At 39.7% G+C, this 15308-nt stretch overlaps 1 protein-coding gene across 1 annotated transcript in view; it reads left to right on the top strand.

Moving 5' to 3' along the window:
- The first annotated feature begins 10845 nt into the window (after positions 1–10845).
- Positions 10846–15308, top strand: part of gask1a (golgi associated kinase 1A) — a 54745-nt gene continuing 50282 nt past the window's right edge. Inside the window, exon 1 of the mRNA XM_008286204.1 lies at positions 10846–10980. Within this exon, the coding sequence (XP_008284426.1) occupies positions 10978–10980 (3 nt within the window). The 5' untranslated portion in view covers positions 10846–10977. The remainder of the gene's footprint in view (positions 10981–15308) is intronic.

Raw genomic sequence — 15308 nt, 5'->3', positions numbered from 1 at the left:
GACATGGCAGCGAAAAATACATCTGTCTGGGAAAGCGAGTCCAGCTCTCCAGCTTTAATTATCTTTTAAGACACACATGGGGAAGCAAAGGATTCCAAAATGTAGGGACGAGTAGAGAGCAGCAGGGGAGATTCATTCTGCAGATTCCTACGACCTCTTCCTCTTCACAGCGGACAAACAAGTGTAAACAGAAACACACAACATCACACGACCCAATCTACAAAGAAGAAGAAAAGATTGGGAAAGGGCTTGAGCAAGACTATGTAAAAGTGATGTCAGCCCAAAATAGATTTTGAAAACAAACAAAAAAAAGCAGGGATCGCATTGCAGGATTGTCCTCTGCCAGTTAAAGATGATAGAGGCCTTGAATGAACCTGCTGTGCAGAGCAGCATCTGTTTGCCAGAGAGCAGCTCAGGCCTCCACCCCAGACCAGACCAACACTGAGATCATTGTTGTTCCACAGCCCTCGCCGTGCTCTCGCAGTAGGGCTCCACTGTGGTAGGTCCCCTCTAGAATTTTACAGTATTTTCCAAAATCATTACTGCTCCATGAGATAATACACCACGGAACATGATGGGCAAACACAAAGATTAAATTGGTATCTTAAAATTCCAGAAGCCACAAGACAACATCTTATGATGTTCCAACAAATGGTCCATACATCTACAAAGTCAGAGGGGGTCAAAGGAGAAGTCCGCAAAATAAGTATGAAGGATAATAACACCTTAGAAACCTGAGGGTGAATGTACAAACTGACTATGAGAAGTGGAAACATTATTAAAATTATAATTTTAAAAAATCACTCTTGTGGTCATTCATTCTGGTTATATTGAGTAATTATTCACAAACTGCAAGGAAGAATGCTTGGAGTTGTTTTTACTGGTTAATGCTAGATGTATAACAGTTCTGCTAAAAACACTACTGTGCTTCAGAAACATGCAGCTGAGTGAACTCCACTCTGCAGGTTTCTGAACCTTCAGAAAGTACTATCCCTGAGCAGCGCTTTTTCTGTGGCTGGAACAATACATTTCATTTAGACCCTGGTTGCTCTGATGGAAGCTCAGGTAAAGATACAGAATACAGAATGTTTTCTAAATCACTAGCACCTTTCAGAAGTGGGCAGCTCAGAAGCTTTGATTTTGTTGAAGGTACAAAATAATAGTTAATCAAATTGAGTACTCAGCAACTATTAACAGTAATAGTTAACTCAAGATTCCTGACCTGGCACCTTTTTTAAAGCATTTTTGAGAACATTTCCTAATTGACACTAGTAATTAATGTCAGGTCTGTGCGTGGACATAGATAATAATTGATCCATTATCCATTATCTATACACCGCTTAATCCTCATTAGGGTCGCGGGGGGCTGGAGTCTATCCCAGCTGACTCCGAGTGAAGGCAGGGGACACCCTGGACAGGTTGCCAGTCTATCACAGGGCTACACAGAGAGACAGACAACCAAGCACACTCACATTCACACCTACGAACAGTTTTTGGACTGTGTGGGAGGAAGCCGGAGAACCCGGAGAGAACCCACTCTGCACAGGGAGAACATGCAAACTCTACGCAGAAAGATCCCGGTGCCCCCACCGGGACGCGAACCGGCAACCTTCTTGCTGCAAGGCAACAGTGCTAACCAACTGCGTCACCTTGCAGCCCTAGATAATTATTCATGCACAGTGAAACCTGAAAATAAACACTGCCACTTACACTACAGGTCCAGTGCGTAGGATTTAAGGGGATCTATTGAAAGAAATGGAAAGATGATCAGCTGACCCCACATGATGCCCACCATCCCCACTGCCTTCAATTGGATAGGGTTAAAAACAACTGCAGTGAATTCAATGCAATTTTGTTTCCCTGGATTTCACCACGGTGGTGGAATTATGCCCTGGGGTAACACACACACTCAGAAGTCATGCTGTTTTTTTCACCGGTCTAACAGTTGTTAAAACTAATGACATCACTCACACTGGAGCAGATTCCATGCTGAGTTTTGTTATTGTTATTTCTTTGAAAATGTGATGGGATGGGATGTTCTATAGTGGCTGTTTATAGCAACTACATTTAGACTCTCCAGTCCATATCTGATGTTTTCATGTCACAGACCTCAAATCAGAACCCCTGGCCCACCATAAATGGCTGCACTTAGATAAGTTATCGTCTGACTAATTTCTTTCTGGGTCAGCACACGGATAACACATTTGGTGTGATATTATTATTTATTTGTGAGATTGTGTTGCAGGACTTCAGATGTGAACTATCTTCCCTCATCAGCGTCTTTCCTCCCATTTAAAAGGCCAGTAGCTCATTTATTTTATGTCACTTTAACAATGTTTTGTTTGAATATTTTCTTGAGATGCAGTTCACAGACTGACATCCTGATATTTTTCCTTAGAGTTTGTGTGTATACTTTAGAATTCATTGTTTCATCAAAATTGGCAAGCTGTCCCGGCCCAGATGCAGCCAAATAGGCCCAGACCGTACTACTACCACATGTTTCACAGACTGGGGTAAGGACAAGGTTCTTATGTTGGTTCTTATGCTGGAGTAGTTTCCTTTCTCCAAACATGATGCTTCACATTTAAACCAAAAAGTTCTATTTTGGTCTCATCTGTCCACAAAGCATTTTTCCAGAGGCTCTCAAGCTTGTCAATGTGATTTTAGTAAGCTGCAGATGTGCAGCAATGTTCCTTTCGGAGATCAGTGTTTCCTACTAGACCGTTGCTGTTCAGTGGTCTCCTGATGGTGGACTCATAAACATTAACATTAAACAGTGAGTTAGGCTTTTAGAATGCATGACATTTACTATGGGACTATTACATGCTTTACACTTGGAGTGATCTTTGTTAGTTGTACACCCTTGAGAAGATGACAATGGTCTTGACACCACAGGGTTCCTGAACAGCAGATAATTCAAAAACGATCAAAGAGGTGAAGCGTGACTGGAGCTGAGGGAGGCCAGAAACACATCCCAGGCCAAGAACCATCCTATGACATCTCACACCTGTCACTCAAATTAATCACACCCTAATTATGCATCATTTGTCATTTAAACAAGCATTTTTGACACTTCCTCATAACTTAATTTCTCTGCCCTGGGGGTTGCTGTTTGGTTCTGTCAGAGGTTTTTCCTCTTCATTGCTGCCAAGTGCTTGCTCAAAGAGGAACTGCTGGGTTTCTCTTTATATTATTATAAAAATCTTGACCTTACGATGTGAAGTGCCCTGTTTTGACTTATGTTGTGACTGAATAAAGCTGAAATCATACTTAACTTCTTGAGGTACTTTAATAGATTTTTGTCATAGTCATCCCTTATGTTGTCTTTTTTCTAGATAATTACACCAAGTTCCTTCTTTACTTGTTCCTATAAAATACAGGTTCTTATTCATCACTTTGAGCTTGATTACTTTTTAGCTAACAATTTAAAATGCTTATTCATTACTTATATTCCACCTTTTTATCTACATTAATCCAATACTTGAATTTGTTACAGCTCATTGCTTTTGACTAGCTGTTTCACCTGTTTAGGCATTACACTTACCAAACTAGTACAACCATTTCGAGCTTACTTTTACCTGAGCATTAGCTGCAATGGATTATTGTTAGCTTTTGTCAATTTCTATTAGCTCATTACTTTTAGCCAACAATTTTAAATGGTGGTCATTAGTTGAATCATTTATTCCAACCATTTGTCCATTAGTTTTAGTCCCTGCAGGTCTTTATCAGTTTTCGCTTGCCATTTTGACCGTGAACTTTACACATAGCTGAAACCATTTCTCCTTTACTTTTAACTATTCGCTACAGCTGTTTATTCATTGACCTTCTTTCATATCATGTTTACTCAATACTTTCAGCATCTTTTCTAAAACATGTATTATTCTTAGCTAACTAATTTAACCATTAAATTGTATGCACAAGCTTACTTTTCATCTGATGCAAAGCCAAGCAAATTTCACTAGTACCGTTAACTTAAGTAGGCTAAACCTTTGAATGTAGTATTCTATTCTCCGTTGCCAGTATGTATAGCTGTCAGTGAATGTAATATGGTAACAAGTACAATGTCTGCCTCTGAAATAAGTATAAAGTAAATTGTATTGTCAGTCCAACATTTCAGTAATTACTTCCTCACACTGGGTTCAGCATAAGAACATAAGACAGAAAGGTTGAGACATTACTGAAAGACTGAAAAATTATAAATAAGAGAAGTGACAGTTTATCTAAAAGAGGATGTGGAATGAGTTATGATGGGTGTAAAGCCTTGTCTGGGGTTTTCCACACCTATCAAATATTTACCCCGACTGACTGAACGTACAAGAGGACTTATCTGATAAGGGTTCGAATATGCATTTGCCAAACAAGGCCCCATTTGTTATCTCTGACTGGGAATCATGGTCGGGTAGGTTTATGGTGGGAGTCTCCAGCGGCGTGCTTTGGGAGTCTCTGCAGATTCTAGTGAAACTGGCCCTAACCAGCTGTGGATCTTGCAACAAGACGGTTATGTAACTGCAGCAGTGTTGACAAAGACGTGTTTGATGTGTTGCTCACAGGTTGAAGACTTGTAGGTTTCACATGCTTAGAAAGAACAGTCAGGGGAGAAACCAGGGACAGTGAGATTCCATTACAACTAATGTTTCGTCACATTTTCCCTCTAAGCTATAGATTTTGCTAAACCTGTCAGGGAATACAACACATTTTTTGATGTCCACTCCTTCCATTAGTTGTACTAATGATTCTCTGGTTACAGCACAAGATACATGAATGTAGTTTGAATGATGGTGCAGATTGCTGGGACTGTTCCAAACTGCTGATAATGTACAGTAGTGAAAAGTCTGAGGAATCCTGCCAGGAAACAAAGCTCTCACTGTGTGGCAGGGAAATATCTTCTCTATCCGCCTCTCTGTGGTTTGGAAATATTCTAAGGGCCTGTGCAGCCTAAAAGAATGGAGTAATGCACTTGAGGAGAGTGCACATGTGCACTGTACATGCACACACCCAGTTACTTAACGGGACGTGCACTTTGCAGCACAAAAACTCATGCCTTTGTTTTCTACACACACAGAGCGTCCTGTTTAACGGACCTTTTATTCAGCTCAAACGTCATGGAGCGTGAGCCGTTGGGGTCGTGTGGTTCAAGAGGTCAGGGTGAAGGTTCAGAGGTCGGCAGAGTCCAATGAAGCAGCTGATTGTACAGTAGGTCTGTAGTGTTGAACATCAGAAATGAGTAAGTGGGCAGCAGAGAGGCAGAACGGTCAGAAACCATCAGCTAAGTGTTGTGCTATCACACTGTTCCTCATGCACACGTTCATGGATTCAAATCATTTGCAGACAGGTTTTATTCAGCAGCTTGTCTCCCTATATGTTGTAGCGGTGGTGGTATATTACTTGTAAGATGTAATGTACAACATGCTGAAATTTAAAAAAAGGCAGCAGCCCCGATGCCAAATTGAACTGTTAACTTCCTCTCAGTGTATGTTTTTCTTGTGCTACATTAAATTACTCCTTGTTTTTAAATGACCCACACACTTTTACAGTGTTCCCTCGATGATGAAAAACAATCCCATTAATGTTTTGAAAGTACATGTTGAACATTTCAAACTGTACTGTATTCTTGGGCCTGGATGTCATCAGAGTTTAACCCTAAAATGACTGAGTCAGAACAACATGTGTGTGATTATTTTCATGCTTTTTCATTTGAAAAATACACCAACATCGCCACCTCGAGGCTGCTATTCTTCAGCACCTCTCACAGCAGGCTAACGGAGTCATGCATGCCACACATAACACTGCACAGACTTTGTAGTTACATAATGGACATTACATGAATCAACTTGGCCACTACATAAATCGAGTGTTGTATGTCCTTATATAATTTGTCCAGCATTTTGGGGGTATTTGAATATTTCTGCTGTTGTGATATATTAAAAAAATAAATATGAATTTAAAACACTTTATTCCTTTTTTTCTTTTAGCACAAAGCAAACAGTGTTGGTGTCTTTGGTTTCTTTGTCAAACTTTAAGTGTTAAGTGTTAAGTTTAAAGTGTTAAGTGAGTGTAACTGAGAGACCCTCAGAGGTTAAAGTGTCTTGTGCCTTTTATTTTGAGCATTAAGGTTTTTGCAGTAGCCTACTTAAATCTGGGAAAACTCTGTTTAGAAACTGCTTATCAACATTTACAGCCTTAGAATTACGAACCCACTTACATAGTTACACACTGAGTCTGACGAGCTGCTGATTTAAATGTAAAACTTAAAATAGTATATCGACGGAATACAGTAAATGTCAAAATTTTTCTTGTATAAGAACTGTTTTTATGACATTTGTAAGAGAAGAAGCATCAGTTCTGTTATTTTAATAAAGATTCTTACACCAGTGTGCATAGTTCCAAACTGAAATCATGGTAACAACATGGCTGCATGTTTCTGGTATAGTTTTAAACCGTTCATAAACACCTGGAGTTTCATAAAGTTTGCAGGTTTAAATGTTGTAGTATGAAAAATAACTGATATTAATAAAGGTTTCATAGTTTAGGTTTTACATCCAGCCTGCAGTTGTAAATGTTCAAGAGCAGTTTGGTCCAGATGTTTACCATCAGATAGGATGTCAAGCAGTCCATTGGGAAGGTTCTCCCTGATGAATTTAAAGTTATTTTGGAAAACAAGCAACATTTTGCATAGAGGGAGAATTTTCCACAACCGGGCAACCCCAAAGTTTTGCTAATAGCTGACCTACAAAGATATAAATGATGTTGATTAATCATTCATTACAGCTTGTTGACTCTTTGTAAATGATACCTTACAGAGAGTGTTTTTACAGTCTTTCAGTGTTAAATGTTGATTGCATTGATAAATACTCTCATGGATGAGGAGAGACAGGGCTGCCACTATAGCTCAACTGGTTGAGCCGGCGACCCATGTACAGGGGCTATAGTCCCCGATGCAGCAGCAAATCCCGCTCATGGCCCTTTGCTGCAAGTCCTTCCCCCATTCTTCTCCCCCACTTTCCTGTCACTCTCTTCACTGTCCTATATAATACAGGCAAAAAGACCAAAAAAATAACTTAAAAGGTAGGAGCAGAGGAAGGACAGACAGATATCCTTGTTGAACACAAGATGGCATCCTCAGCCTTCTAAAAAGTCACCAAGTATGTAGGCCACATTCATGACAGAGGTCATTTCTATGATATACTTTAATTGTCTGCCCCTGCTGATGAGTTAATGAATTATTTTCTCATATCAATTAATGTAATTAAACATCTCACAGGATCTCTCTGACAAAATGCTGCCATTAAGATAAGATAAGATAAGATAAGATATGCCTTTATTTATCTCACAGTGGAGAAATTCACATCATTGGTAGCAGCATTCAATGTAATAATGGAAACTGTCATAAAAAAATATGTAATATTATTATTATTATTAGTCGTAGTAGTAGAAGTAGTAGCAGTAGTAGTAGTAGTATTGCTGACACTCTATTCAGATTCACACATACACTTTTAAATCCAGTAGCTGCCCAGTATAGTAAACCATAATCTGGACTATTGGACAGTGTGCAGCTCAACACACAGCAGTTGGGGGCTGAAGACCTTCCTCAATGTCAAATGCGCTAAAACTCTTTCCACCCAGATTCATTCTGCCAATCCACAGCTTAAAACGACTTGATTAACCTTTTCTGCAAAACTTTCTGATAACAAACACCCACAATTATCAGTTTCAACACTTGGAGATGGCAAACAAAATCTGTAAAAATATGAAAAATGCTTGAGCTATAGGTTGAAGGGCAGGAAGAGCAACAGGAGCAAGCGACTCAAACAAAACTGGATTTGTAACCCATGAATTTAGAGATATGTCTTTAGTGTGGTCCTCAGTTGTAACACAGAGAGACTGTCATCTCCACAGACTGGTGGGACAGTCATCACCTTATGCTGAATCCAAAGAACAGAAACGATAATTGACCCCAGAGAGGTCACAAGCCACGACCCCGTGATCATTACCAGCAGTGTGATTGAGCAGGTAAGCTCCTGCAGACACTTGGGTATCTAAAAAAGAGAGCTCATGATGATTGTCTGTGTGCTAGATTGGCTCGGAGACTTCCCTTTTTTTTGGCAGCTTGGTACACCACCGTCACAGTCCAGTCAAAGGCAAAAATAAACGGCTTTGTTAAAGCAGCATTGACAGTGAAAAAAATGTTGTCAGACATGCGCACATTTTATTACCTACTACCTGTACCAGGTAGATGGTACAGAGCAAGCAAATATAATAACAATCATTATAAATTGTCTTTTACTATTTTCTAAATAGTCTATTACGATTTTATTTACTATTTGGTCTACAGGGTGAATCTCTGCATCCCTGGTTTTTGTTTTACTGGTATTATTTATCTGTTTTACACCAGATGCAATATGGCGCACTTTAAACTGCAATATGTACAAAGATTTAAGCAAATATGTAAATGTATATGTATTGTTTACATAGTATTGTCTTCATATATGGTTTTACATATATGTGGCTTATTCTGTGCTGAGTTGTGTACTTTTGTTATTTTATCATACTGCCTGTTATTGCACGGACCTGTAAAATCTGCACTGTTGCCCAAGACAATTTTGCATTTGCGTATAATAAAGTAGATCATATTCTGTATGTGTATGTGCTCATACAGAAAATATGTAACTGGTGCATCAACATGCATATACAGAAATGCAACCTCTGAATGTACACAATGAGCTAAAATTACTTACAGATGAAGCAAATAATGTTGACTATGTATAACAATGGTGCATACCAAAGTCTGGGATATAGTCGGCAGAAAGTGAATAGTCGGTTCTCATAGTCAACAGGTTGAATCTGGTAGAAATGGGCAGATGTAAAAACCTGAGCCACTTCAACACTGGCCAAGTCTTCATGACCAGATGACTGGGTCAGACCATCTCTAAATAGCAGGGCTTGTGGGGCACTCCCAGTCAGCAGTGGTAAGTAACTGCGGGCAGTGGTCTGAGGAGGGACAAACCAAGAACCGGCCACACAATGTGGGCTCCCAAAGACTTATAATGTTGCACAACGAAAGAAAGTCTGGCCCACTCTGGTTCAAATTAACAAAGCGGCTACAAAAACACAAATCACAGGAAATTCAGAATTCAGGAGCCCATGCTGGCAGTAGCCCATCATGAAAAGTGGCTAAAATGGGCAGTGTCAGAGCTGGAACACAAGAGTATTGGAAGAAGGTCCCCCGGTCCTGTGAGTGTTCAACATGAATGACTGGCTATGTGTGCGTATTTACCAGTGGAAATGATGACACCAGACGGCACTGTGGGAAGAAGATAAGCTGATGGAGGGAGTGTGAAGCTCTGGGTTATGTTTTGTTGGAGAAACCCATCAGTGATGAATCACGTATTCAAAACCTTTACTTAAGTAAGTAGTACCAATACAGCACAATAAAAACACTCCATTACGAGAACAAGCCCTGCATTAAAAATCGTAAATAAGTATTAGCAACTAAATGTAGTATTAAAGTAAAAATCCAACAACATTAGATCATTACAGTGAAGCACCAGTGTGTGAGCAGCATGTTACTGTTGAAGCTGCTGGAAGTGGAGCTGGTTGGAATCACAGCAGATGAATCTGAAGGGTGTTCAGATGATTAATGGGAGAGGAAAAACTGGAAAGCAGTTTTGATAAACACAAGACAGATCTGCTCTTAGCTTTTGGACTTCTTGAATCTTTGATTTTTAATGAGATATTGGATCTTTTTAATGTGTGAGAAGTTTGGAGAAAATACAGCATTTCGTAAAGCTGTTAACAACTCATATGCATCTGAAATGTGACAGAGACTACACGCTGCTTCATGTAAAGCATCAGAAGCCATATAAAGTTTAAGAATGACAAACATGGTGCAGTAAAATCTAATTAGTAAAACTAAAGCTGTGAATCACTGGTATCCACTTATTTATGTATAAAGCAGTTTGACATGCACCTACCTACATGGTGTTGTAGACCAGGTACACCCTGTCATGGCGGTCTGTGCAAAGCGTTTAGAAAGGTGTGAGGAACACGATGAAGAGTTTAAAGTGCTGCCTCCCCCTCCAAATTCCCCAGATCTCACTTTGATCGAGCATCTGTGGGATGTTTTGCTGCTAAAGCCTTGGTGCCAGATACCACGGGGCACCTTCAGAGATCTTGTACAGTGTGTGTCTAAGTAGGTCAGAGTTGTGTTGACAGCACATTGATGAACAACAACATTAGGCTGGGTTAGTCACAATATTTAGACTGATCAGTTTATTTTCCTATCATTCCTATCAGATAATTTCTCCCTTTATAACATATCTACAGTATGTTCCCCGCTTGATTTCCATAAGAAAAGGCACAGCTTACAACCTACCATGACTCTAGTATGAATGAGTGAGTAGAATGGGAAAATATGTTCATGACACAATTTGGATTTCAGTCTTCCTCCAAGAAGTCTCCCTATATAATATTTAAAGCTGCTTTTCGTCGTTTTTTGTCAGTTTGGTCCTTTGTCAAGCGTCTGGCTTGAGTTTTCTTCCAGCTGGGAGAAACGCTATTATGTGGAGGGGGAAGAATCTTCTCAAATTTCAACTCCAAGCAAACCGCGATCCTCCTTAAAACACAGGCTTTTACTTTGAAACCGGCTTTCCCAGACGCTCGCGTGGAGCAGCGCGTTCCCCGGAGAGGACAACGGGGCTCCGCAGCCTGCCGATACCCTGGAAGTTAGCGGGGAAGAAAATGAGCGTATGGTGATGTTACCTGTGCCGGTTAGTTGACTAAATGAAGACATAAAAGCGTCTTCAGGAAGCAGGGAAACACATTTTCACAACTTATATGAGTTGTTGAGGGAGTCGCGCGCGGCAGCTGCAACTTCAGGACCACCGGCTGTCCGGAGCCTCCAGTCCGCTGGATGTCTGGCCGGTAGATGACTTGTTCACGGAGGCTGGAGGGGAAAGCACTGGACCAGGGACACGAACCATGGTAAGACTCTGTTTTCTTCTTGCTGCAGTTTCCCCTTCAGCCGTGCAGTTTGAGACAAGACCTGGGCTGACTGGGTGCTGAGTCGGCAGATCCTGGCCCTGAAGTTTATCAGCTGTTGCAGCAAACAATACCTGCAATGAATCAGCCAGTACTCTGTGCTTCATCAGGTAGTTGTTTGAAAGAGATTCATCAAAATTAGTTTTTATGAAGCAAAAAATAAAGAAATAAATAAATCAAACAACAACAACAAAAATCACTTCTGCAAACTTTTTCTGTATGAATAATTGCTCCACATTTTAGTTTTTTATATTTATTTTTTGTGGAATATCCTGAGACTTCCTGTGCTGTAAGTCTGTTACACCCTTTTCAAAGTCAAAAATAGTCCAATATCACATTCAAACTATATTGTAAGATGCTCCTATGTCTTGGCATTTTGTACAGTGAAAAAAACAAACAAAACAAAACATCCTTTCACATCTTTAAAGTTGAAACTTTAGCGCTAATAGCACAGGTAAGCTAACGGTTCAATGAGTTGATCAACAGAAGATTAATGGCCACTTCTTTCATGTATTTGTATTGTCTTTCTTGTAACTACTTAACATTTTACAAATTAAACCACAAAAAATAACTTTTTCTCGAAATTGTAACTTTTGGAGAAGCACCTGTAGTTGCTGGCCATAAGAATGCTAGGTGTTAGCTATAGATGCTAATCACTAGCAAAGTCAGTAACATAAAGGTTGTTGCGGAAGGCAAGTTAGTTTTTTTGTCTTGCTAAATGGTTAGCTGAGTTCAGTGCCTGAGTGTCTCATCCTGCCAAAGGAAAAGGTCCTGCTGGTCTTTTATTTACTGCCGTCGGGTTATAGTAGGTGAATCAGTCTCTGCCTTTGACACAGACAGAGTCTCTTGACCTCAATGCAGACTTATTTTTGGCACATGCCCGGCATTATATGTGCCACTGTAGGTTTTTTTTGTTCCAGATTTTGGTTTTAGAGACGTAATGACCATTTGATTAATAAGGAAATTATTTGCTGACTAACAAAAATGGAAGTGTCTCCGCTGTGTTTATGCCTAAAAAAATATAAAATGCAGATCGGCTGAATGACTTCAACTGAGAGGAGAGAAGAAACAGTCCCCCTGTGACTCAGTGCAAATAGGTATTCCAGCGAAACTAAATATAAGTTTGCGAGTCACCGTGTCACCTGAGATTTGCATTCTGCCAAGTTGTTTAAAAAGGCTTTAACTTTAAAAAGAGCTTGGTTGGCACATCAAAACAGTGTTTTCCTATCATCTGACTAGTGATCATCCGTCTTTCAAGGAGCCCTATAGTTTCACATTTCAAATTGGTTCCATATGCAGAGCAGACAGACTCCTGGGGAATGAACTGCCACATGGAAACCAATATGGGGAACTCTCTGTCCATTCTTCTCTTCTCTTTTTCATCTATTTTTGGTAGCAGTCATTTAAGTAAATTATTGTAGATTGCTGCTGCACATTTAATTCACTGAAGATGTCAGATTGACCCACATGCAGCTGTTTTGGAGTTACCCTTGACTGTGCACTGCAGGACTTTCACAATCTGCAGTTCAACAGTCCAGTCCTCTGCAGATCTCAGGTCTTGCTACTGCTGTTCCTCAGTTTACGGGGCCCACATTGGAATTCATTGCTGGGCACACAAAACCCCTCCAGAGCCACAGTATAGTCAGTCTTTGTATGTTAAACACCAGGGACTGCTGCTCATTGTATTCTCAGCTGTGCTTTCCTGTTCCTTTGCTCCACGTCTGTGTGGGAGAGAGAAAGAAAAATAGAGGGTAGACATGCTTCTACTGATTGTGGAGATTGAGTCTGCATCAGCTGAGCATGTCCATACACACTCCCTGAACTTCTGAAAATGACAGGAGTGTGGTTTGGGGCACCAATCATCCTGTTTATATATATATCTCTCTTCCAAACACTATCACTACTTCTGAGTCAGCCAGCACTAGGACCCAGAGCTCTGCAGCTGCTCCAAAATCAGCTGTAAACGCCACTGTTCAACCATTACTTATCTTTTAACTAGGCCTGCAAGACTAACCTCATTGAGAACCATCAAACGTAGCTGCTACACCCACACACATATAAAGCGTCTTGTCTATCATTCTATGGACATTGGATTTACAAAAGTAGACATGCCTGCATACATTTCAATTTAAAAGTAGTAAGCAACTTTAAATTCTTGGAAATGCAAGTATTATCATAAACTCAGATTTCTGGTTATAATTAATGATTTTTTTTTTTGCCTGAGGTTACATGCTGGCTTTAATCCATGCACATTCATCCATATATAAACACATATAAACCTCCTATACATTCGCACACACATCTATTTAGAATTTGCTGTGCTGTTGCATTATGAATGAACCACGAAATTTAAGCTTCCATCACCTGGAAATGTGCAGTGTGCTGCCAAATAGCCAGAGGAGACAGTAAAGCAGATGTACCTCAAAGCTCTGTATTTAGTCATCAAGCAAGTATTCTCAGAATCTTAATTGGAAGCAGGATTGCAGTGAGCTGCTGCTTTGCGATCGGATGAGATAAGATAGAATAGATAGAATGCCTTTATTGTCACTATACACATGTACAATGAGATTGAGAGCAGCTCCTTCAGTGCCATATATAATAAAGTACAAAATAAAGAGCAAAAAAATGAAAAATAGAAGAGATTTAAGTATAAAAAATAAGATAAGTTATATATACAGTATACAGTATAGGTTTTAGTGCAAAACAGATCCAACAGACCAGTTGATGAGAAGTCTTTATGTTCACGCATATAGCTACATCTGAAACGATTGGCTGTTGCTTCAAAATAGGCAATTTGTTTCATAAAAGCACATTTAGGAGACAGTACAAGAATTTGGTATAGTTCAGTTCAGTTAACTGTATTTTCTCCAATACTCTAATCAGACATTTTAACGAGTCAGACATAGAAGGAAAACCAGTAACTTTGTGCAGATTTCAGGTTCAGACTATCTAATATAAACATGATAATAGCCAGACCTGAGAGACGGGCGGTGTCAAAACCAAGATGGAGGGCAAAAGCTGACATTTTATCCCATTTAGTGTAACATAGTAGAGAGCAACCAATAACAGACATACAAGCAGACCATTTGGAGCACAGTGATTTGGACAGTGTTGTTTGTAGTGGTGTAATGGACCAGTTGGACGTAGTTGGTTTGTGATCCATATGGATTTGCACCCCCAGTTTGGCACACATGTCAACTGCAGATTAATTGCAAAATTTACTCTTCTCTGATCCCAAAAATTCAAGAATCCAAACTATCCAAACTATGAGTTTTGTGATCTGTTGCTCACCTAATACTTTGTTTACATTCTGTTTATATAAGTCAGTATCTGAAACCTCCCTTCTCAAGAATTCAGGCAGCAAGCTATGAGAACAATCTCTGACTTAGCTATCGCCCAATGCAGCACACTAACCATCTTATCAGACAAACATACTGTGTAGTCTAAACCCAGCATTAATAACTGCAGTTCAGATTTGTCATTTAAGTGTTGTAGTGTTAATATGACCAATAAAAAGTCTGTCAAAAAATATTTAACAACCTCATTTACACAACACAAGTTAGGCAATCGTAAGAATTCAAAACAAGAAATAATAAAGCTTAACCAAAATAAAAAGTACAATGGACAGGGTGATTATGAACTAATTACTGTTTTAATGCAGTAGCTAAGCAACTAAGTCTGATTCAGTGACCTGCAGCATCTGTGCAATCACACTGCAGCACCTGATCAGTAAAAGTTTTGTATCTCTTGTTCAGAAGCTGTTAATGAGAAGCTCCTGACATTCAGTAATATTACATGTCTGTTAGTAATGTTATCTGATATTAACAGCAGCATCAAAACAGCTGAGGCAAAGTAGGAACATGCAGCCCGCATTTATCAAAAGGTAAGCTGATGTTAGTCTAACACTACTAATGCAACACAGGCAACGTGGATGTAATGCTGACATTACTGTCAATCAGACAGCTTTTATGTTTCATTCAGTTCAATCTTTCCTGTCACAGGAAATGAATCATCTCCAGGATTAATGACGGCTCTCCATCTAAATCGTCTTTAGATGTAAATCAATTTATTTTTTTATTTTTTTTTACTGTATCCATGCTAATCCAGACAGGAACCAGGCTTTTACTGAACAAGTCAGTGAATCATCTTCTGAATGAGCTGCTGGTCCTCAGTGGAGAGAAAAGGTAGCTGTTTGGCGAGCAGGACTGCCAGAGTGAGAGCGCTTCTGTTCAAACAGCCAGAATTTTGAAATGATAAAGTTAACAGTGCCA

Source organism: Stegastes partitus, unplaced genomic scaffold (assembly GCF_000690725.1).
Source record: "Stegastes partitus isolate 25-593 unplaced genomic scaffold, Stegastes_partitus-1.0.2 Scaffold441, whole genome shotgun sequence".
In the NCBI taxonomy this organism is placed as follows: domain Eukaryota; kingdom Metazoa; phylum Chordata; class Actinopteri; family Pomacentridae; genus Stegastes; species Stegastes partitus.
The sequence above is the reverse complement of the archived record's forward strand: the minus strand, read 5'-3'. Positions and strand labels throughout refer to the sequence as shown.